Source organism: Podarcis tiliguerta (assembly GCF_965153285.1).
Source record: "Podarcis tiliguerta genome assembly, chromosome: 6".
Classification (NCBI taxonomy): domain Eukaryota; kingdom Metazoa; phylum Chordata; class Lepidosauria; order Squamata; family Lacertidae; genus Podarcis; species Podarcis tiliguerta.
In genome coordinates, this window is record NC_139539.1 from 21,792,018 (window position 1) to 21,816,893 (window position 24,876).

General features: G+C 41.8%; 1 protein-coding gene across 5 annotated transcripts in view; it reads right to left on the reverse strand.

Moving 5' to 3' along the window:
* Window positions 1-788: 788 nt before the first annotated feature.
* JPH2 (junctophilin 2) overlaps window positions 789-24,876 on the reverse strand; it is a 59,930-nt gene continuing 35,842 nt past the window's right edge. For 2 of the 5 annotated variants that reach the window (XM_083446865.1, XM_083446867.1), the window contains exons 3-6: window positions 17,137-17,255; window positions 6,589-7,489; window positions 4,473-4,568; window positions 789-3,656 (exon numbers count right to left, since the gene is read on the reverse strand). In XM_083446865.1, the coding sequence (XP_083302991.1) occupies window positions 4,490-4,568; window positions 6,589-7,489; window positions 17,137-17,255 (1,099 nt within the window). In that variant the 3' untranslated portion in view covers window positions 789-3,656; window positions 4,473-4,489. Of the gene's footprint in view, window positions 3,657-4,472; window positions 5,416-5,698; window positions 7,490-17,136; window positions 17,256-24,876 lie in introns of all 5 variants that reach the window. The other 3 variants (XR_014512720.1, XM_083446866.1, XR_014512719.1) reach the window with 3 other exon arrangements.

A 24,876-nucleotide genomic window follows, 5' to 3' on the forward strand; every position in this document is an offset into this window, starting at 1 on the left:
TGGCAACAACACAATTTTTAACGTTCCAGTTACCCGGCAGGTACTTTGCACTCTACCTTTCATACTAGGCTAGATTTTAGCTGGTTTTAATCTGTACTGGCAGCTGGAACTTTTAGCTGAATCTTTTTTCCGGCAACGACGACCTAACCTTTATAACTGAGGGGGGAAGAGCTTGTGGGGTGGGTGTGCTTTTAAAGAAGGCTAAACTTGCCCTCCCCTGCTAGGGTAGCACTGAACAGTAGCTTTCCTTCAGACTTCCAACCTCTAGAATATAGTTCCCAAGTTTTACGTTTTTACATAATTTTGCTTCAAGCACACAGTGACCTTACTATGCCCTTATTTGCCTGACCTTTTAAAATAATTAAATAAATAAATGTGCCTTTCTTACCCTCTCCCCGCACATTTGTTTTAACTCACCTTTACACTTTCTCAGCTGGGGCCAAGGCACTTTCTCACCATGAAACAGATCTCACACATTCTGACTTAAGTTCTCACTAGTATGTTATTATTTGCAATTTATATAACAACCTGAAACACAAATCAGTTGAACCCCAGATCTCTTGGGACATGATTCCACCTTACTGATTTCAACGGGGAGATTTTATTATGTATTCAAACAGTCCTATTGAAAGCTACGGTACTGAAAACGACTTAACTTTGACGGGGCTGCACCTAGATTTGTGGCTTGCGGTTTCTGTGGAACAAGACTCGTTAACATTTAACTTAAAATGCATAATATCAGAGATGTGCCATTTCTAACAGCCACCGATCTAAAAATTTACAGTGGGTAACGTGAGCAAAAGAAAACATTTTATTATTGCACATAATCCAGCAGAACAACTGATGAAAACTCCTGGACAATATTATACAAATTGCCATACACTTTTTTATTTTTTAAAAAACTTGTGATTAATGTGTGTTGTTGGTGATGACAACATTTTCCGCTTTTGTAAGACCGGAAAAATTAAACAGACACCTACTTTTGAAGGCATGCAAACTTGAGGTAAACCTGTTCTTGCTTGCGCTGGGAAACAAAAAACCCAGCAGGCTTGTGCATACATTTGTTCTGATCCATTGGTTCTTTGAGGATGCCAGCACTATGCTGCACACATGCAGCTCCCCTACCAACAAGACCTTTCCACTCACTTTAAAAGAGAGGACAGCTTACGAATGCATGTACACAGAGCCCCTTCCATTGAAGCAAATGAAAAGTCTCCATCATTTGTGCACCTGAGCTCACACGGGGCTCTGGATTTGAGGCATGATGTTTGTGCATTTTAAAAGTTTGTCGCGCTCAAGCTCATCTTTGGAACGACGAGGGCTAGGAAATTGCCATTTTAAAAACACGGAAGGCTGGGGTTCTCAGGACTCTAGAAAGATACGGCAGGAAATATGAAAGTGCTTGGGAGATGAATTATCAAACGTAACCCGTTCGTGCTCTACTGAATTACTTATCATTACTTCTTGGAGGTAGACCTGTGGCTACCTGTATGTAAACACAGCAGTTACTACAGGTTGTAGGGACCAAGGGATAACCATGTTTGCACAAGCCCTCCGGATCTACATACAACACATATGGTTAGGATCCAAAGAACTACCCAAATAGTTCTGTACACTAAACTGCATGACGTGCTGAATGGCAAACTGCACATGAGAGTGATGAGTTTCAAATGCAGCTTGGGATTTGGCATGGAGTTTCAGGTGTTCAAATGAATTAAAAAACAAACAAACCCCACAGTGGATGCACACAAGCTTTTGGGCACGTCTAAAGAAGCCCTCTCGATCCCAGTTCATATATTTATATATGCCACATAAAGCAAATCTACCTACTTTCCCCATCACATTGTAAGGAACAAAGCACAAGAATGAGACAGCAGAACATCATATTTGTATGAAGCGGGGTTTATGAGGTGGGGGTAGGGTTGGCAACAATCTCTGCCTTTTTCAAAAGGACCAGATTTTGTGCTTCATGATAAATAAAGGCCACTGAGGTCTCTCAAAGAAAATAACATACATAGTTATAAAGCAGTTTGCATACTGAAATTGGACATCTGGCGGCTAGGGAGCCAGGAAACAGGCTGTCACATTTCAAAAGCAAATAACAGCCTATTTGTTACAAACACCTTTAGAAGAGAGAAAGTAATCATAAAACCCAAGGCTGGCTAAATTGTTATCACCCCATGTTCTGCGGATGTTCCTCAAACATGGCTAAGCATTTTGCTGAAGCCTCTTCCAACACATGGGCTGCTCCAATTTACAATATAATTTGATTAAAGTAGAAAAAGCAAGTGGGAAAGGCACAAAATGTCATCGCTCCTGCTTCCCAATTTCATTTTCAGCAACTTATGAATTCTAAGTAATCTGATCTGAAAAAAATACTACCCTGGTGTCTACCTGCTGCCTGTCTATGGCACCATATTTATAAGGCTTTCAGTGCTTGGCATTTGCAACTGGAGTCTTTCTTTTTAAACCCAACATTTTTCAAGTTCCTTTTTCCCACTTTCTCATTTTAACCAGCTTCTGCTGCACCAAGGAGTGTCAGCAAACATACAAGTTCACAGTCAGTTTTAAATAAGGCACATTTTAAAGCTTTTGAAATTGAATCAAAGCCTATGCTTTGGGAGGGGAGGAAAAACATTCAAACACATTTAGGGCTGATTCATGCATTACATTTTTTAGGGTTCTGCATATGCCAGGTCATATGTGCATCTCAATACCCAGAGAAAAACATAATGTACAAAATGAATCTCACGGCTGGTCTAACTTCTGGGGAACAGGCAACTTCCAACGGCAAGAGTATGCCAACAAGGCACTGCTTAACTGAGCACTGACTTCTTCTACCAGTACTTTGCGAACCACATTCAAAATGCAGCCCTTAGTGAGGCTTCTTAAACTCTAAAAAAGATCCACTCTATCTAATTCCTACTTGGCAGAACTGCAGAGGATTCACTTCTAGGGACTGCTTATAAGACTACATTTAAGCATCCTTACACTGAAATCCATGGGTGTTTTCATTTTTTCCACTGTGGATTCACTTGGATCCTAATGTGGATCCACTATTCAAGGAAATGGCTTTTGCCTGCTCTAAAATCTGGACTTCTACACAGAATTTTTTCAGAGTTATGCAGCAGCGGGGAGCATAGCCTAACCTTTCCTAACGCTGGATTCATAACAATCTTGGTTTGGGTGGGAGAAGTTAAATCAACAGCTATAACAATTATTCCTGGCTGCTACATAGCTTAGAAACATGGTGTTCTTCAGGAGATTTATAACGACGAGTCTTCCAGTGAAGCCTGGAATTTTCATGGTGGAATTTGAAGGAGAGACTGCCTTGTTTGTGTTTCCACAATTACAGATGAATCCTTGTTTCTTCAAACTGCAGTACAACAGTATCAGCACAGTTGTGAAACTTTAAGGCAATTCTCATTCACAACAAAAGGAAGAATGAGGAGGGGGATGCAACAGTCAAGGTTTCTTCCTGCTGGGCAGAAGAGATCGTCTATAGTTGGGGGCCTAGGCTAACAAGCTCTTCAGAAGCCTTCTATGGAAGTTCATGACCACAATGCCAACACTGGGTTCTAAGCTCCTCCCTCTTTAGATGGTTCTGAATGGATGGTGTTATACCTCTGGCAAGGCATAGATGTCAGCAGAAACTTCTGTAAGAATAGAAATCAGCGAGAAAGAAAACAGGGAGTAGCAATGGTAATAGGAAATATAATTATTGGTTTAAGTTAATGTTTAAGATGTCACACTCCAAAAAGCTTTCAACAAGAGGTGTCAGGATAAAGGAATTATTTAACAAGGAATTAGAGGCCTTCACCCAGCAAAAGTCATGGCTGAATTATTGCAATTCATTTTATGTAGGGCTGCACTTGAAAATGAAGCTACAGCTAGAATGCAGCCACTAGCTATTGAGCAGAACAGCAAAATGGGATCATGTAACACCAATCCTGAAAGTGCTTCACAGCTTGCCTGTAAGCTACCTGGCCCAATTCACAGTCCTAATGCTAGTATTTAAAGTCCGAGATGGTTTGGGTCTCATGTAGTTACAGGAGTTTGTGTATATGAGTGTGGTACTGTAAGGAAGCTTTTGCAGCTTCTTGTTATTTTTTTATTCAAGGTCTGAGATGTGCATATGTGTGTGTGTGTGTGTGTGAGAGAGAGAGAGAGAGAGAGAGAGAGAGAGAGAGAAGAGAGAGGGAGGGACATGGAGAGAGGGTAGATAGATATCCTGTTGTGACCCTTTATGCAAATTTTCTTGGGACCAACCCCTCATTGAACTGCTTCGAAATAAACATGCACAGAACTGGATGCTCTCCTCTTCTTCACAAAACAGGAAACAATAGTTGTGCACTGATGTGTAGCCAGATAACCAAGTTGTCCTTTTACAAAAAGGTTCCAAAGCGAAGCCTTCATTTCCCAAAATGTCAAAACAATAGGGCACTCTGAGCCATTTCATTTGTCCCCCTTACCTTGTCTTAGCATCTCATCATGTCAGAAAATGGACAAATAAGATGGAGAGGCCAACGTTCAATAGGATGACCATGCAAATGATGATTGTGTTAGGTCCCTAAGAAAAAAACAACAACAAGAGTATAATGTTATCTACTGTGATTTAGAAGACACAGATGAAAAACTTCACTTGTGAAAGCAAAAATAGTTCTGCCAATGGCTTTTATGCATTACAGCCACCACTGTCAGAAGCAATTCGCAGAGCAGTGGTGGGAACCTGTGTCTCGCCAGATGTTGTTGGACTACAACTCCCATAATCCTTGTCCACTGACCATGCTGGCTGAAGCTGATGGGAGCTGCAGTACCACAACATTCACAGGTTAGCCACCTTTGTCCTGCAGTAAGTACTAATGAAATCAATAGGGTTAGGGTTATTTGCTTTCATTCCATCATCACCACACCTAAACATTTGTGGTCAGTCTCATGCCACCATATTTGGGGTAATGTTCATTTCGATGCCTGGAGCAAGCTGTGCTAAATCTTCATTTTGGGAGAAGCTACACATGTTGCATACCTGCCTTTCCTGCAGCTGTTAAAGGCACTGGAGCCCTGTGCACGGAAAAGATGGTAACCAAATTTGTCTTCTGCAAATATACCACCTGAGGCATTTTTCTAGACTGTAGAGTGACAGCAGGAATGTCAACCCCTTTTTTTCCTGGCTCTGCTCCGGTGAGTTCAGCATTATCCTGTTTTTCTTAAAAGCTGGTGAATGCTGCACTCATATGAACTTCGGGGTGGAAATCACTTCTACGTATACGGGCAGAAATTCAGGCTGGAAGATGTTTTCTCCACCATGGATATAGCCATACCTGTTCAATTTCTGCATGTCAGACACAGGAGCACGGCTAAGAGAAAAAGTGGGGAATTCTAACCTGGCACTCCAATACACCAGCTGCTCTCAACCTGATGCCTTCCAGATATTGTTGGACTCCAACTCTAAACAGCCCCAGCCAGCAAGCCCAATAGTTAGGGGTGGTTGGAACTGTAACATCTGGAGGGCAACAGGCTGGGAAGTTTGCTATATAATTTTATTGGGAGCACCCAGCAGGGCTTACTTCCGAGTAACCATGCATTGGATTGGGCTGTTTGGGATAAATAGCTCTGTTCTTGAAGGTAATATTTGCTGGCTTCTCTATCAGAATGACATATTATCACTACATGAAATGATTAATTACACTGGTGAGGCGTGATTTAGTTGTAATTATGAACAGAATCATGTGCATTTTTTATTCAGAAGCAAGTTCCAAGATGCTCACTTACTCTTCTGTGGGGTGATTAGGTTTGCTGCCTTGGAGCGCTCTGCCTACCATTTGTTCTGCCTATTGCTACCCCTGAGTTCACCAATCATCAGCTACCCTCTGTACTACCAGCCCCAATGAGCACCAGCTGCCATTGATGCCAACCCTGTTCTACAATCTAGGAACACTCACCCTAGCAGTAAGTCAACAAAGTTAACATTTTCAACAAACCACGACATGTATTTTAACATGGCTGTGGTACTGGAAATATAGATAGCACATAATATATTGTATGATTCTCTCTCTCTCTCTTTCTCTCTCTCTCTCTCTCTGTGTGTGTGTGGAGAGAGAGAGAGAGAGAGAGAGAGAGAGAGAGAGAGAGAGAAAGATCTTCTGAACCACAGAGCAAACTTTACAGCTAGAAGATTGCGCTAGCTAATTTTTTATTATTATTGTTTGGCAGGAGGTGGAAAAGGGATAGGTGATATATACACAAAAAAACACCCCACACCTGAGCAAATCCTATCTGCAACTGGGAGTATTTATTGACCTGACTTAAAAATGTCAATTCATAGTAGTTTACAGCCCCATCTGATGGATTGGAACACATAACAATTCACAGTACTGTAGTTTTGAAAATAAGTTTTCACATCTAGACAGTAGTCCAGATCAGGTGCACGCATGTCGTGCACTTATGTACCCACCTCGGTTTTTGTACATTAAAGCAATGTGGCACAAATGACAGCAGGGAAGCAAACGAGAAATTGAAAAGGAGATTCAGATTATTATTTGCTTCTTTCCCTCCCCTATCCAGCCCCCAATGGAGAAAAAAACACTCCCCTCTCCTTTATAAAGACCATGTAGCAGCACCTCTTCATGCTCTTCCACCTCTTTCGTTGCTGCTTCTGGTGAAGGAACTTTCTTCACCACAGCCTTGGGGTCAGTTTTGGCCACCACCTTCGTTTCAGTTTTCCGTTCAGGTTTGCCTTCAGCTGCAGCTTCGGCTTTCTCTTCTGCTTTGGGTTCTGGTGGTGGGTGTTGCTTGAGATCCTGCTTAGGTTCTGCTCTGAGTGCTTTTTTTTCTTCGTGAGCTGCTTCATGCTGAGAGACAGGTGTACCTCCCCTCTTTTGCGGCTCCAGTTTGTGCTCAATGGCCTTCACATCAGCTTTGGGCTCTGGGGAACTTGGCTTGGCAGGCAACTTGGAGTCAGGGAATGATTCTTCCTCAAAGTCCACTGGGGGAGTAACCGGGGAGGTCCTCACAGCATAGCTGTGATAGCCCTGAAATAATGCGACGTCGCCTTCCTGATGTATCCTCTGAAGGGGTTTGATCTCCATCTGGTCAGCAGCAACCCTCACATGGCTAGGGTGGCTGGGGCTCCGGGAAGCAGGCCTACTGCCACCTGCTGCCTTCTCTGCAGGTGCTAGCAAAGCTTTAGAAGGTGTGTTGGGCCTACTTCCTGTGCCGCTGCCATCCTTCCCATGATCTCCATTCCAGCTCCCAGGGCTTTTCTGAGAACCTTGCTTAGCTCGTTTGGCCTCAGGTGGTGTTCCAGCTGGTGAAGGAGTTCGAGCGGGACTTTCTTTGGGCTTGGTGGAATCTTGCTCATCAACCTGAGGGCTCTCTGGAGGTGGTGGTGGAGGTGGCTGTTCCACAGGTGGTGGCTCTTCAGTATTCTCTATATTCTCTTCGTTCTCCATGAGCTCCTGGAGCAGTCGCCTCTTCAAGTATTCAGGACCTAGAAAAGGCAAGAAGAGGTTTTTGAACATCGCCAAGAGACAGTCAAACAGCATGAAATTCCAGTGGAATTAGGAAGCATAAGGCAGAAACAAAACCACAGGCGAAGGACCAAGGTTGCTTCATCACAGTCTCATCACCTCATGGAGGGAAGAGAAGATAAGCAGTTAAGGAAAACGAAAGGGCCAATTCATCAATAACCCCATAGCTGTGCTGAATGGGGGTGGGGGGAGGAGGCAGACCTTGCGAGCAGGAAGCTTTTAATTAAAAGTGAAGTGGTACTTAAAAGCCTTAGTAATGCTTTGTTGCTGGGCAGGCAGGTGCTACATTCACATTTTATCAAAAACTAGGTCTAATAAACAATGGAGAACAACACAGAAAGCACTAGAATGCAACAATTTGGCAATGACATTGATTGAAGGGGCAACTCCAGAAAAAAGGAGTAGTGGAAGCAACCTACAATACAAGATCACATTACGAACACCAAGGCAATCTTGGGCATAGATTTTGGAACTTGCACATAAAATATATAAATTCATCCTAACTCAGCACTAGTGGAGCTATCACAGCACTAGGTACAGCACTTTGTATACCTTAGTATATACCTTCTGACTGTTATCCATCTGGTAATAAAAGCAAATAACCCCATTTTCAGAATGTACGTGCATTGTGATTAATACGGATTTATAACTTGATTTGATGCCTTGATTTCAAGTTGCATTCTTTTTCCTCAAAGATGAACAATGGTCTCTCTAAAACTTTAACTATTATTTGGTTTGAGGCCAAACTATTAATTCCTGGTGGGAGATCTGTGATTTCGATCTCCCAACATTATATTTTTGTTAATGAAATGTAGCTGAGGGAAGGCTGCCTGTTTCCCCACAGCCATGGTGGAGTAGGGTGTGAGTTAACCCTTCCTCTCATAACCGTTCTCTGATTTAAATAGCCCCCCTTTCACAGTCTGCTACTAGATTGGGAAACTGTCACAGAAACAGGAATGGGTGAATCTGTCAATTTCTATTTTTTTCCAGGTTCTCATCTTTTCTGATCTTCAGTTCTCCACAGTTCCACATTAGTTTGCACGTTTATTTAATTGAAAGTTTTCATGAAAATTCATCAGCAAATTTCTCCTAATAAACACATCTTTGTATGCAATTCTGCAGCGTGTACACATTTTCCAAAACAATATGAGAACAGAAACAGACATCCTTCTAAATTCACATTTATCTGAATTTTTCAATGCAAGTAATATGTACAAAAATTGCATATACTAGGGTATAGTATGCATACAAATGCATATACTAGTGAAGGTAACATACACAAATGCATTATATTATAAGAAACTGCTTGCTGAGATGTGTCCATTAGTCAAAACATGCATACAAACATATGTTTATTGGGAAAAGTTTGCACTTAAATGCTTGAGAACTTTTATGACAATTTTTTTTTTAAAAAAGTTGCTGCATAAAATTAAGACTGGAAAAATGAACAACTGTGAGAACCAACACTGACAGATCCCTGCTTCTACTCCCAACAGCATACTGAGGAAAAGCAACAGTCCTGAAGCCCATAAAACATTTTGATTGGCCAAATCTTTGTACATCTACCTGTACAATGATATATTTCACTGAAGAGGGCTGGTTGAGAGAAGTGCGGCGGTTTGTCTTTGGTGTGAAGAGAGCTGTCAGATGTGTGCATTGCTCACTAATAAGGTCACCCACCCGTGACACTAAGATCCTACTGAACACACTTGAGCAGTTGACCCGCCTCCATTAAACAAGGTGACTTCTGGATTCACATTTCATTCTGTCCTCATCTGACTGGGTTGTGTCATCGTCTCCTAGCAGCACTGCCATCGGCTGCATTATTGTTTACATATTGGTAAGCCTTAGCTCAGTGCAGAAACTAAACAGCAAATCTCCCCCCACGCCCCCGTCTCTCAAACGAACGTGCTTATGAACCGAAACAGAGCAACCGGTCTTAATTAGGTCCCAAATATTTGTGGGCAAAACTGAGCCAGGAAGCTCCTAGTCTACATTAAGGTCAGAGCACTGTCACACACAGCACTTAAATCAGTCGACAATGCCAATGTAAAATATGCAACGGCTGCAGTGCTAATTTGATTTCTTTCGCACAATCTGTCCTGTGTTGACAGCATTTACACATGGCACATCGCCTCAGAGAGGGTCAAAGGCACATTTTAGTATGCAAAAGCTGAAGTCTTTGGGGTTGTAGTGGAATATAATCTTTGCACTTCATATAGTTTCCAGCTATGTCCAGGACTGAGGAGTACCTCACATAATATAGAATGGAACGAAACGGAACGGAATTCTGCATCCAGGCAATTTAAATTATGCTTAAAGAAAATAAGTACCGTATTTTTCGCTCTATAGGAGGCACCCAACCATAGGACTCACCTTGTTTTAGAGGGGGAGAACAAGAAAAAAAAAAATCTCCCCCTCTCTGAGCAGCGCCCCTTCAGTGAAGCGGCAGGAGAAATGGAGCCCCTTCTTCTTGTTCTCCCCCTCTAAAATAAGGTGTGTTGAGTGCGTTCAGGGTGCCGTTCAGTCGCCTTCAGTGAAGGCAACACGAAGCCTCCGGAGTGCAGCGGGAGCTCCAGCTGCGCTCTGAAGGCTTCAGGCGGCTACCTTGGAAGCCCGGCTTTCTCCTGCCAGCCCCCTGCGCGCAGCCTTCCCGCTGCTCCCCGAGCTTGTGAGGCTGGCGGGGGAAGCCCGGGTCCCCCCCCCCAGCCCCAGGGACCACACATTCGCTCCATAAGACGCACAGACATTTCCCCTTAGATTTTAAGAGGAAAAAAGTGTGTCTTATGGAGCAAAAAATACGGTATTCTGTAACCCAGAAGTGGGGAACCTTTTTTTCTTTTTCTTTTGAGGGCCACATTCCAGTAAGGGGAATAACCAAAGCAAAAATGGGCCGGGCTGCCCTTTTTATCTCTCTCTTTATGCTCCCCCTATCCTCGTTTTTCTGTCCTTGCCACCTGCGTGAAATTAGTTCAAGGGCTACGTAAATTTATGCTGACTGCTACATGAATGAATATGGGGAAGCATAATTAGCAGGAGGAATACTTCTCCCTCTAGAATTTCACTTCCATTGCAGTAGTGAAATTAACATAGGGAAAAGTTTCAAAATCAGTCAGAAAGAATTCATCACTAGTTACCTGCAAAACTTCAGTCCATATGGCAAGTTCTTCTTGACCCATCTTGAAAATGTCTTCCCCTATCTTATTTTGCTAGTTTGTTAAGAAGATAGCTATACTCATGCAATGTATGAACGGATTGCTTTTAGACACAGACTGTGCATGGACAAATATAATGATACTTGGAATACATTTAGAGAAATTGTAATGACTTGTATACTCACTGGAATAATAGTGGTACTTATTTATCTATCTATATATCATATTGCATTACAGTCTCAAAGCACTTTTCGCTTTCTTCCACCCCCCATTCTTTCTCTTTATTTGTTCACTGAAAAAAAATCAATAAAAAAGGACAGCTATATGTACATATCTGAGAGAGAAACAGTGCCATTGAACACAAGTGACTGACATTTGACTTGCACCGATTAAACACTGGTAGTTTCTGTGCATATTAATTCAGAAGTAAGCCAGCTGTGTTCAGAGTCCCTAAGCACCTGAGGGCCTTTACCTTGGCTTAATGTCATGCCCTCCCCTTGGCTGTTCTTGAAGGCTGATTGCTTATCTGGAGAGGCAATACTCCTGTGACTCTGGACAAACAGAAACAATAGAGCATGTGCTTCTCCAGTGTCTCTACTACAGAGAGATTCGTACTAGCCTCATCTAGCCATCACTGCATAAGTACCCAGGGCGCACAGGACAATTCTATACCTCCCTGCTGCTTTCAGATACCAATCCTGCTACAACATACAACATTGCCAGATTCTGCACAGCAGCATTTTTGTTCGACGGATTATAACCTGTGCCACAAATTAAATATAATGAGCACTCATATCAGAGTGCTCTGTAGACCGATTGCTATAGTCTTATATATATCGTGGTACCTCCGGTTGCGCATGGGATCCATTCTGGAGCTCCAGTCGGATCCCAAGGTGTGCGTATCCAGAGGTGCCGCTTCCGTGCATGCAGCGAAACCCGGAAAAATACTTCTGGGTTTGCTGCGCATGTATCCCAAAGAATACGTAACCAGAGGTGAACATAAGTAGAGGTACAACTGTACTAACCTTTCACGCTCTTTCATTCTTGTCTAATGTTCCTAACACTTCTTTTGGACTTTCTTAGCTTCTTTTGGATTCTTATAGACTTGGGGGGAGGGGAAATGTTTGCCCAAAGTTTGCCAAAAGGTTATATGATGTCATCGTGAACACTGAACCTGACATGCTTGTATGGAGGCTATACAACATAGCCAGCTAGTGGTTGTCATCCCACAGTTTTCAGTGCAATTTTCTGCTATTTTTCTTATCAGACTTTCTTAGGTTAGAAAATTGACAGGGCGACTGTGCTAGAAAGTTCAGGATAATGGTCAGTTTTTGTCTGGAATTGCCTGCAGACTGATGTGTGTGGCTATTACTTCTCAGGAAGGCTACATGTATCCCTATAGATTATATACAATATAATGCAGATAAATCATCCAAACAAACCGTGAGCAGTAAGCGAAGAACAAACTGTGGCTGCAACTCGTGGCTTGTTTGGAGCAAGAGAAACCATGAGCTTGGGTAGAAATGTAACTCTAAGCCAAACCATGGCTCAGTTCCCAGTACAGTAGCTGCAATTTCTTTCTTTTTTTTAATAATATTTTTATTAAGATTTTTACATAAAAAGAAGAAACAACAGAAAAATACAAAAATACAGAAATACAGAAATACAAAATGACAAAAACAACAACACAAAAAAACAAATAAAAACAATTCCATTTTCATAATATTCCTTGCGTTTACTTATTTCCCAGACTTCCCCACACCTCCCCTCACTGTATTCCAGTTCATATATTTAGTCAGCAAATCCCTTCCCTCTATCTTAACTTAATCTTTATCTTAATCTTAATATCTTACTATATCTTGGTCTTTTCTTAATATCTTAATATGTTAAGCCTTTTGATTTTACACCTTTTAACCTTCGAGTTTTCTATACTCCTTCAACACTTTGTCACTAATAACCTTTTATGTTCCATCCGATGTCATTCTAACATTCATTGATCTTATAATATTTCTGTAAATAGTCTTTAAATTTCTTCCAATCTTCTTCCACCGTCTCTTCTCCCTGGTCTCTGATTCTGCCAGTCATTTCTGCCACAGTAGCTGCAATTTCCTCCCTGTGCATCAGCACACTTCTCATTCACAGTAAGTCGTAGATTGGCTTAGCGTCACATGTGGGCCAAACCAAAGTACCATTTTATAATGAGGTGGTCAAGAAAATGGACCTATTTCACTAATTATCCAAACTGTTTACAAATCCGTGCGGTTCTACTGTAGAGCAAGAAGCGGGGTGGGGAAACCCTGCTATATAAAACATAGCTGAACGCATACATTTAATCTCCTGTAATGATGTCAGCTGAATGATTAATGAGAATTCCGCCCAAACTCATGTCGTATTTGCACTTGGTTTTTATGATGGCAGCAGGAAACAGAATGACTTTCCGCCTCCAGAAGTCAATTTTGAAACAGCGTCTGGGAATCTTGTTCCAGTAATGAGTTCAAATATCTGAAATTCAAGGGAGCAAATCCTGCCCGACGTGTTCGGTCAGGGATTAGATAAAGGTACATCTCCTCTGCCTGTGTGAGATTGGTTTGCATTTCCAATAATGACTACGGCAAGCTGCTTTCACTGACTGATCAGCAAGGATAATTTTAACTGGTGAATGAATATGAGAAAACCCAAACTGTCCCCCAGATGTCCCAGGAATAAAAAAGAGCAGTGTCCATCAAGTACATTAGTGGCTGGAATCTAGGCCATGTGACACCTACCCACTGCTTGTAATCCTGAAGGATTCTGCTGAAGCTGAAAGGAATATTTTCTGGCAGACAGATATATCTGGCACAGCCTGTGCTATGTGAGGAGAGGCCACTGAGGGCCAACTGGTGCAAGCAAAATCTATTAGTAAAATTTGCCCTGTGCTTTGCTGCTGTCTGTCCACAGGTAGGGACATATCAGTCTGCATCCAGTCTATACAACTTTTGTATGTGCTCATTCATAAATCAGTTTTGTCCTGTTTCCAAGTCAATCTTCCTTTTTAAAAAAAATCAAAATTAATATTTATAGAAGACTTACGCTTGGGATGCCAGAAATGGGATGAGGCATTTCTACCCTAGATGTGGGGTGAAGGAATACTGTTTTAAGATCAAAATATAACTATCTCCCTGACACCTCTCCTCTAGTTCCACAACTTTCAGCTGGGCTCCTGTAACAGAAGAGAATTCAGATGTACCTGTGGGGTCAGACTGCAGGTAGAATAACTCAGCACCTCTCACTTCCTTGCCCCTCTTCCTCTTCAAACAGACACCCACACAGCTCCTGCTTTATACGGGGTTGGAGCAGACCCACATTTAGACAGATCTACTGCTGTCAAGTTTAGTTTATGGGGCTGGTCTAGACATTTCCTCTCCTCCTTTTGCACACCACCAGAATCTTCAACCCTGCAGAAAATATTTTCTTTTCTTTTTTTAAAAAATAATTTTTTATTATTTTTCTCCTTAATATTTTTGACAATACAATAACAAACATAAAAACTTTCTGCTCTGCCAAGTGTGTGACTTCTCTCCCTCCCTTCAGCAGGTTTTCCGCCTTTTTCACACTTTAGCTCCTTAACTGTTCACATTGTAGGATTTATTTCAATCCTGCTAGTGTCTTCAAGTTTTTGCAATTATTATTCAAATATCCAATAAACTTACTCCAATCCCTTTGAAATTTTTGATCGTCCTGGTCCTGAATCCTGCAAATCAGTGGCCAAGTCTGCAAAGTCCATCATCTTTGCCTGCCAGTCTGCAATTATTGGTAACTCCTGTAACCTCCATTAAATGTTCTCGCTGCTACTGTGGTGTATATAAATAGCCTTTGGTCTAACTTCACAATTTCCTCTCCCATCAAACCTACCAAGAATGCCTCAGGTTTTTTGGGAAAGGTATATCTAAACATCTTTTTTTAATTCATTGTAGATCAATTCCCAGAATGTTTTTACTTTGCCACACGTCCACCACATATGGTAAAAATCTCCATCTGATTCTTTACATTTCCAGCATGTTTTATCTCTCATCCTATACATTTCCACTAACTTTACTGGTATCAGATACCATCTATACATCATCTTCATTACATTTTCTTTTAATGCCATACAAGCCGTAAATTTCAAATTTTCATTCCACAGTTTTGTCCAAGAATCAAACTCAATATTATGCCCAAAATCTATTGCCCATTTTATCATCACTTCTTTGACTTCCGCATCTTTAGTATACTATTCTAACAACAAATTGTACATCTTAGATAATAATTTGCCTCTGCTTTCCAACAGATCAATTTGAAATATTGATTTTTTTATTTTCAAAGCCACCCAGAAAACATTTTCAGGGTGCATAGTGGGCTGGAGGGAACAGGAGAAAAAAAAGAAAGTTCCATTGTGTGCACAGAAATAGGTCGCGCGAGTGGAACAGAACTGGATACAGCACTAGGGTTTAAAAGGGAATTGGACAAATTCATGGCAGAAAGGTCTATCAATTGCTATTAGCCATGACAGTTCAATGGAACCACTATAGAGGAAGTACACTTTGCATTAGGGCAAAGAATGAGGGATATTTTTTGTCTTCATCCCCTGCTTGTGAGCTTCCTAGGAGGATCTATCTACTTGGGGAGCAGGATACTAAGATAATGGACCTCTGGACTAATCCATCAAAGGTCTTCTTGTGTGCTTATGGTCTTAAACCTTTGATAAACACTGGCTGGGGCTGATGGGAGCTGGAGTCTAAGAATATCTGGAGGCTCGTATGTTCTCCACTAATGCAAACCACGGGCACCTGTGCCTCACCATAGCGTGTACAAATACAGCATTCATGTGGTTAAAACAAAGGGTTACAGAAAATACGAAGGGTTTTCTGTTAGCTTGCTATTTCAGAAATGTGAGAATCATCTTTAAGGCTGGATTCCTACGCAACTGAATTCAGTGGAACTCAGACCTGAGAAATTATACATAGGATTGAGCTGCAAATCTGTTCAATCATTCTGACAAAGCAATGGTATAAATTGGATGCTAATACAATTTCTATACCAAAGGGGCTCAAGGAGGAGGAGAACTGTAAAACATTTATTTTAGCCATCCTGCCCTGCCTGCAGGCTCCCGTCAATCATAAAAAGACCCATTCAGGGCCATTTATTTCTGGCTGCAAGAAGGCTATTTGGAAGCTATTTCACCAGTTGCTCAAGCTCCTCAAAATAGCACTCAGCAGCAGACTGACCATTCGTAGTCTCTTGACTCTCTGTTTGTGACATCTTTGTCTAAATAAATCACACAAATACCACCACACTGATACAAATGCAAATCAGTGGGCTTTGGTATATTATTATACTACTAAGGCTACTTTTTATGGCCTCCACGGATTTCTATGAAATCCTCCTATTACCTCAGAATACATATTTTTAATGAGTATTTTCCCTCTGATTAATCAACTGGTCTTGTTAGGTTGCAATCCTGTGCACACTTCCCGGTGAGAAAGGCCTATACACACTTATCTGAGAGTAAGCCCCACTGATCTCAGTGGGACTTAGTTCTGAGTAGAGATGTATAGAACTGCATGCTAAATCAAGTAAAGATTGCAATTATATATACCTGTATGTGTGTCTGTATACACATACATGTGTACACATGCCAATGTAACATTCAGGACTAGGGGTTAACCTTAAAGTGCTAAGGGGTTAACCTTAAATTCATTTGCTAAAAATATAAGTTGAAACTTACATGCGCTTAGCTTGCACACATTCAGCTTTATGTACTTGGTAAAAAAATATTAAACAAAAAAGGGGGCGGACGGCTGGGAAAAAAGATTTTGGCAATCCCACCAACCATTGAACCCAATGTGTTTTGACTGTACAGTGGTACCTTGGTTTACAACCATAATCCATTCCAGAGGTCCAGTTGTAAACCAAAACAGGTTGTAACCCAAGGTGTGCTTTCGCCAATGGGGCCTCAAAAAAAAAATTGGGTTGTAATCCAAAAAAAGGGGCACGCACTTCCGGGTTTGACATGGTTGTAATCCAAAATGGTTGTAATCCAAAATGGTTGCAAACCAAGGTACCACTGTACACAATTTTGGCTTTACACTCTATCCCTGGATCATAGCCACCATGTAAGATATGAATTGCCGGTATGTAGTTCTCCGATTAAATACTATTCTTGGCTGTGAAATCAGGAAAAGTATATAATTATGACATATGACATGGGCCAATTGCATGGTTTTCCTCACTCAGTGCCTATGCCTATGCAATGTTTCAAGTCATTTGACAGCAAAGCCGCTTGGTTCAGCACCCCCTCTCCAACTCATGCATGCTGCGTTTTAAATGCCCTCCACTCAAACACTTCATAGGACTTCAGCTTATGGGCTGTGCCATAGTAATGTCACCACTGCTGAAAGTCAACAAATCAAAGCTGGGCTAATTTCATTTCCTACCTGGCTGATAGAAATCCGGAGATAGTTCCCTGGCCATCGACCTGGCTAAAGTGGATTCATTGTTAGCTGCCACTGCTGCTTGCTCAGCCCCTTCTGACTTGGCTTTGGCGTGGGCAGTCCTGTGGAGAGAACATCCATCATGGCAATTAGTATTTCCATTTGTTGCCAAGGCTGTCTTAGGCTCAGTTCCTCAGCCATTTATTCCAAGGTGGCTCTTCTGATGCAAATAGGACTCTTCTTTAATAAATGGTTTCATAATGACAGCCTTGCATGATGCTCAGTTCCTTAATATAGATGACCTTGCTTTGTAATTAATTGTTTTAAACATAAAATAAAAGGAGTAAGGAGGAATGAAAAATACATATTATCATGATATACATTTTACTAGCTTGTTGATTAGTAGATCCAGCTTTTGTATTTATATTTATGTTGCAGTGTTCTTAGCAAAGTATAGAGTTCAACATTTTCTTCTGTTTTATTACACCAGTACATCATAAAATAAACTCCACTTCTCCATAAGCTAGTTAATAATTTGTCTCCCTTCCTGTACTCTACTATATTGGGCATCTTGACTTCCCATATCTTCATTATCCAGTCCTGCAATGTTGCAGCATTTACTTTTCTCCAACAGTGAATAATGACCACATGGGCAGCAGTCAATAAATGTGCAATCATTGATCTACCTTGTGGGAAAACAAAAACTTTTACATATCTCAAAAGCACAGATTTCCTGGTAAGTTATATACTGTTATACTCTGAATTTCCACTAATATAGTTACCTTGCTTATTGTCCATAAAGCAAAAATAAGCTCCAAGTTCCTACAATTTCTTATTTGTCTTATTTTGAAAATTTGATGCCTAAAAGATTTATGACACCTATATATAGCCTGCTTGCAGTAGCAGGTTGCTTGAAAAACCAACAAAGTCAAAAGAACATAAGAAGAGCCCAGTTAAGTCAGACCCATGTAGTGCAACATCCTGTTCTCACAGTGGCCAACTAGATGCCTGTGGGAAACATGCAAGCAAGACCTGAACCCAACACCACTCACCCCTTCTGCAGTTTCCAGTATTCAGAAGCTGTGGAGGCAAAACATAGCCATAATGCCTAGTAGTCACTGATAGCTAGTCTTATCCACGAATTTGCCTAATCCTCTTTTAAATCAAAAAGTTTAGGGATGCAGGTGGCGCTGTGGATTAAACCACAGAGTCTAGGACTTGCCAATCAGAAGGTCAGCGGTTCGAATCCCCGTGACGAGGTGAGCTCCTGTTGCTCAGTCCCTGCTCCTGCCAACCTAGCAGTTCGAAAGCACGCCATGCAAGTAGATAAATAGGTACCGCTCCGGTGGGAAGGTAAACGGCGTTTCCGTGCGCTGCTCTGGTTTGCCAGAAGCGGCTTAGTCATGCTGGCCACATGACCCGGAAGCTGTATGCCGGCTCCCTCAGCCAATAAAGCGAGATGAGCGCCACAACCTCAGAGTCGGTCACGACTGGACCTAATGGTCAGGGGTCCCTTTACCTTTACCTTTTAAATCAAAACTCCCAGACTCTTTTTATTATGAAGATTACAGATTTATTCTGTTCACATTAAGCAATTATCATTGGAAAAACCAATTTTACCAGGACCAAGAAAATTGTTGTCACTGACAAAATACAATTCAGTCCTGCCCCTGCCCCGTTACTTTGGTTATGTATGTTATCTGCTACTGCTATTGTGGATAAAGTGTGACATTTGTGCAACAGTCATGGGCATCTACTGAAGATACCCTTTCTGCACAACCAGATTTTTTGCTCAGTAATTGCAGTGTTGCAGCTTTCCAGATCTAGCACATTTCCTCTGCTCTCAAAATACACCAGCTGGTGGAAGAAGCACATATGATGACATATGGCAGTCAGAATTGTGAGAAAACACGGTAGCTCCACAACAAAAGTGCTACCTTGAAAGGAGGCATTTGGGTGCAGCATACGAGTAACAACTGTGTGACTGTTGTGCTGTAAAGTGATAGTCTGAGAAGGCTTTTTAGCAAGGAAGCAGAGATGATCATGCACAGTTCTTCTCCATAAAATAAAAAAATCCTTCCAGTAGCACCTTAGAGACCAACTAAGTTTGTTATTGGTATGAGCTTTCGTGTGCAAGGAATTTTTTATTTTGTTTCAACTACAGCTCCCTACCTATATCTAGCTCTTCTCCGTGCAAGGTATGCCAAGGAAAACTAATAAAACGTATTTCTTTATTTTCTTTTTGATACTTTTTATTTTAGTTTTCACAATATAAACAATAACAAAGATGCAGCAAGAAACAAAGCACAAAGTCAAGACGTGCAGGACAGAGTATAAAGTCTGTTTCAATCTGCAAAATGAAGAGTGTCCAGCTGTTGGACCAGCCAGAAGATCCTATATGCTGTAGGAAGGCTCTTGTTGTCCATCTTAGCCACGCAAGCAATAAAACAATACAGTGGTACCTCGGGTTACATTCGCTTCAGGTTACAGACTCTGTTAACCTAGAAATAGTACCTCGGGTTAAGAACTTTGCTTCAGAATGAGAGCAGAAATCGTGCTCCGGCGGCATGGTGGCAGCAGGAGGCCCCATTAGCTAAAGTGATGCTTCAGGGTAAGAACAGTTTCAGGTTAAGAACGGACCTTCAGAACGAATTAAGTACTTAACCCGAGGTACCACTGTACCATTCTGCTGTAAATGTGTCTGTGTTCTTTTCCCCCTCTTGCCATCCTCAGTTTATGGGGAAATTTCTCATTCAAGGCAATCTACCGTATCCATTGGTACAAAGTTCTGGGAGAAGCCCCCTCCATGTCCTTCCAATAACAGTATCCAACATCAAGTCCCACAGTGGCCAAGCAAATAAACCTGGGAAATTGAGAAATAGGGCATGACCCTTCTCTCTGCTGCTCCCCAGCATCTGGTACTTAGAGGCATTCTGCCCCTGAACCTTGAAAGAGCATACACACACACACACACACACACACACACACACACACACCATGGCTATTAGCAATTGATAACCTTCTCCTCCATGAATTTGTCTAATCCCCCTCTAAAGCCATCTAACCAAGTGCCCTTCACCATAGCTTGTGGCAGCAAAGAATCCTTAAGTCAGGGTAGCCAACAAGTTGCCCCTCAGATGTTGTTGCCACTCCCATCATCCCTGACCACGAGTTATGCTGGCCAGGGCTGACAGAACTGGAGCCCAACAGTATCTGAAGGGTTGGCTACGTCTGCCACAGGTTAACTATGTGCTGTATGAAGAAGTGAATCTTTCAAAGGCCCTTAAGTATCTACATCCCAATGAAACATTTCAAGAATCTCACATGAGTCACTTAGTGTATACACAGCACTCTCTGCCCTCCCTCCAGCAAAGCTATTTAGATAACCCACAGGACATTCTGTTTCTTGATGCACAAATCCCACCACGCTTGAACCTCCTTTGTACTGAAAGCACGATTCTTCCTATTAACTCATCCAGAGAGATCCCTATCCTTTGAGGGCTGTTCTGTGGGGGAATGCTTTTGGCACCCTGCATCCTGTTAAGCAGCTCTCTGGCTCCACAACCATTTGGCCGAGGAGGTAGAAATCTGCAGTTTTAAGCCCTGACAGCTCACAGAAGGCCCCCAAGAAGCTGTAAACAGGCACAGCATCTCCTTTTTTGGTAGCATATAATCAGTGTGATTAATTCCACTGTAATCTGTGGGAGGCCCAATGGCATATTTATGTCTTATTGTGCTTAAAGAACTGATGTTGGAAGCAAAGTGTCCAGAATATGCAGCACAAGGTAAAACCAGATCTTTAGCCACAAAAGCTTTAACTCTCCAGAAGAACTCACTGAGAAGAGGGACAGCGTGAAAAACCCAATCAAAGCAGCTAATGGGCAAGGAGTGACTGGGAAGAGATGTAGGATTCATGTTCCTCCATTAATGCACTTGATGTGTGTCTGTTTATGGAGAATTAGGAACATAAGGAAGTTGCCTTATATCAAGTCCAAATATTGGTATGTCTAATTCAGTATTATCTAGTCAAACTGGCAGAGGCTCTCTGGGGTTTCAAGACAGGAGTTTTCCCTGGGCCAATCTAAAAATGTTGAGGATTGAACCTAGGACCTTTCGTATACAAGCATGTGCTCTACCACTGAGCTATGACCTTTCCCTCATTTCAAAGGAGCGGTGCTGAAATCTGTATCCTTCAACACAAAAATATGAGCATAGAAAATTGTGGAAGTTGCCAATATGTTGCTGGCTCACCCATTAACTTGTGCCTGTATATAGCCCTGGGGACAATTATTTATGTTTGCAATACAAGACACTATCCTCAGTGTAATGTAGAAAATCACTTATTGTGATTAATGGTAGCAATATAGTGATATAGCAAACAATTCAATATTCTTTCTCCAGTAGTCTTCACAAGCAGCAACATTCCAATAGCACCTACTATCATCGACGCTATTCTTTAACAAAAAGAGGAGGCTGTGCTACGGTGGAAAAACTTATTTTCCTTTTATTCGAAGCCTCTCCTGTCACAGCTATGTAACATCGCTACCTCAATGGAAGTTCAAATATCAGCTAACATCTTTCTCCACTGACAGCTATAAGCTCAGCCCTCCTCAGTCATTCGTGACTCCAGAAAAATGAGATCAAAGGAACAACTTGGCAATAACATCAGACAACCCCTCATCATGCTAATCTTCAGGCGTCTCCTTGCACAAGGGTCTTCCCTCAAAGGCTGCCGTCTAGAACTTTAGCACGATTGCATCAGCCCATCTTAAGCAGTACCTTCCTTTTAAGCACAAAAACCACCAACAAAGCCAGGGATGGATGAAGAAGTCAATCAGAGTTGGTCCTCCTAGGATAAACACACCTGAAATACTTGTTTGTGTTCATACAAGGAATGAGTAGTGATGGGAGCAAAACAGCTTTGTAATAAATTGGGTGGGGTAAATTGAAACCTGAATTGGTATGAGATCAAAATGCTGTTTATATCTTCTTATGTGATAGAGCCACACTTGCACTTGTCCTGTGCTTTCGAAGGCAAGGGACTGAGTTTTCTGTTTGCCCCACTGCTTTCCCTGGGAAACCTGCCCCTTATCGCTGAATCAGAACAAACGTCAATCCATGGAAAACCTGATGGATGTTTGCTCCAATTCGGCTGTAAAGAGTGGGTTTTCCCAAGTGAAAACAGTGGGACAAGAGAAGTGTGAATGAGACCTCTATGAATGGTTTGGGGGCAGCTAGTAGGATGGCCACATAGGCAGAATTTAGGAATAATCACTATACTCTCAACAGAAATATATTACATTTCACCGTAGTGACTACAGCACCTCCATACTGTCACTATTTTGCAGGAGGGATTCAAGAGCATGGCAAACATTTAGGTTTGCAGTTAAAAGTGGATTAAAGTGCTCTGCCGCCCCAGCACAACAAGTTGACATAAGAAACAACAACAGACTTCTGTGGTTAGGAAAGTGACAGGGAAATCCACCGAAAAGTCTGGGATGAACAAGTGATCAATGGGAAGACATATAGACGCCTTGTGCAAGCAAGTCATGATAAATGCAAGATGAACAGTCATTGTTGTATAATTTCCCTGTAAACCAAATCATAACAAAAGCTCAACAAAGGCAGTACAATAGTCTAGCCACTATGAAAGCTTTCTGGAAGCAAATCAGGATAAATGCTGAATAACCATGTCGCCTGGAGAAACCCTAGGTAGACTGGCATGCCTGCTCAGTCTCCAGTCCCGATGCTAACTGTTGATGGGCAAACTTCAAAGTGCCTGATCTCTATTCTTACGGCTCTTAAAAGAACTTGTTTGGACTTGAACTGGACAACCTTTCAAATATAGGACTGTCTTCTGTAAAATAAGACTCATGGCCACCCTTGCAGGAAGTGAAGGACACTACATTCAGTATGACTGCAATGGGAATTCAAGCCAACAAGGCATTGGCATCTTGCAGGAATGTGAGTCATGCATTTCAATCTCCATTGCTGGTGACCGCTTACACATTGCCAAAAAAGAAAAAGAAAATGCATCACCAAGGGAGAGACAACTGAGGATGGGCAACGTCATGGCCCCTCCTGCGCTCCCTTCTTAGGGATATTTATTTTTAAACCAGGCTTGGATTGGACAGACTTTCAGTGTCGTGCCATGAAATTTACAACAGTAGGTACCATCACAGATCAAACTAGTAACAGAGAAAGGGGCAGGCAGCCTAGGAGGCAGGGGTGAGATGAAGGGTCAGGGTCGCGACCATGTGTCAGATGCACTGAGAGGAGGGAGGTGTGGGGAAAGGCATGAGGCTATGATGAGTCTCTAGATATAAGAATGACAGCCTTCACATTCCCCCACAGTCCTGCCTATTCCAGATAACTGGGTCAGGCTTCACAGGCAGAGCTCACCTTTCCCTGAATGAAAATGGAGGGCCACACTTCACAGTAAGCCAGGGGATGAGCTGCATTTCTATTAAGAGAGTCTTGGACAAATGGGCCCCAGGCCAATACTGAGAAAAAGTAACACTCACTGAGATCTGATACCTAAACACATACTTAACAAGAGCATCTATTTACCTGTTGAGTGATTCTGTCTATCCTTCCTTCATGGACCCTGACAGTCTTTCACAGGTCACACAGATCATTTTGAATCCCCCACCCCCAATTAGAAACCTACTGTCGCTATTTTCTTATCGTTTAATAAAGAGGCAGGTTCTGAACAGTGGATCTGTTTAAAGAACGACTGCCCAAGGATCAACACCTAGGATCGCTCAGATAATTAACACATGATCAAATGCTCCAGTTTAGCTGAGGCACGGCACTTTAACATAATTAAACTAAACATAAATCAAGCCTTACAAGGACATCAATATCTTCTTGGCATGAAACCCCACAGCTACTTAGATCATTAATTGTGGAAGAGATTGAATGATTGATGTCCCTTTGGAGCGTCTTGATCTGAGATGCAGTAGGCAACATACTCCTGCACGCGGTTGAGTTGGCAAGGAAGATTACAACCTTAACTAGGTTTCCTAAGAGGCATCTGAACTCTAGCCAGATGCTTAAAACAATAGTGAATTATCAAAAAGAAAACAAATGAGAATGGGGGACGGTTGAATTATGGCTTTCTATGTGAACAGAAAGAAGAAGAAAAAACTCACAGACTAAACATATACCTAACGAAAAAACAATATTCTTTTACATATGGAGGTTATATCCACAGTGCAGCAGAACCCAAGATCTCATACGTCTTAATTCTGCCCACTGCTAGATAGGGATAGGCAAATCCATCAGTTTAGTTTTCTCTCTGTTTCTCATTTCCCCACTCTTAAATTAAGTTCTCTACATCTCCATATTGTTTTGCTTAAAAAAATGTCTTCATGAAAATTCAGCAGCATTTAGTACAAATTTCTCCTAATGTCTGTATGTAACTTTGTCTAATATACAAAGCCATTTCCCCTTATATACCGGTAATTGGTTTCTGTATGCTACTTTTACTAATGGTAGATTAATAACTAACAGATTCAACTAACAAGTCCTGCTAATAGAAGCATCACACAATGGGGCTTTCCCCTCCCCCCACCTTCAAAACATACAGAACAATGTGTGGGACCAGTTGAGGGAGATTCTTCCATCCAGCAAGCTGAAATGCTTGTTCTGATAGAATGATTGCCATACCACAAACTGAATTCCTCCCCACCCCATCCATTTCGTGCATGCTTTCCACATTACTTTTCAGGAAAACTGCAG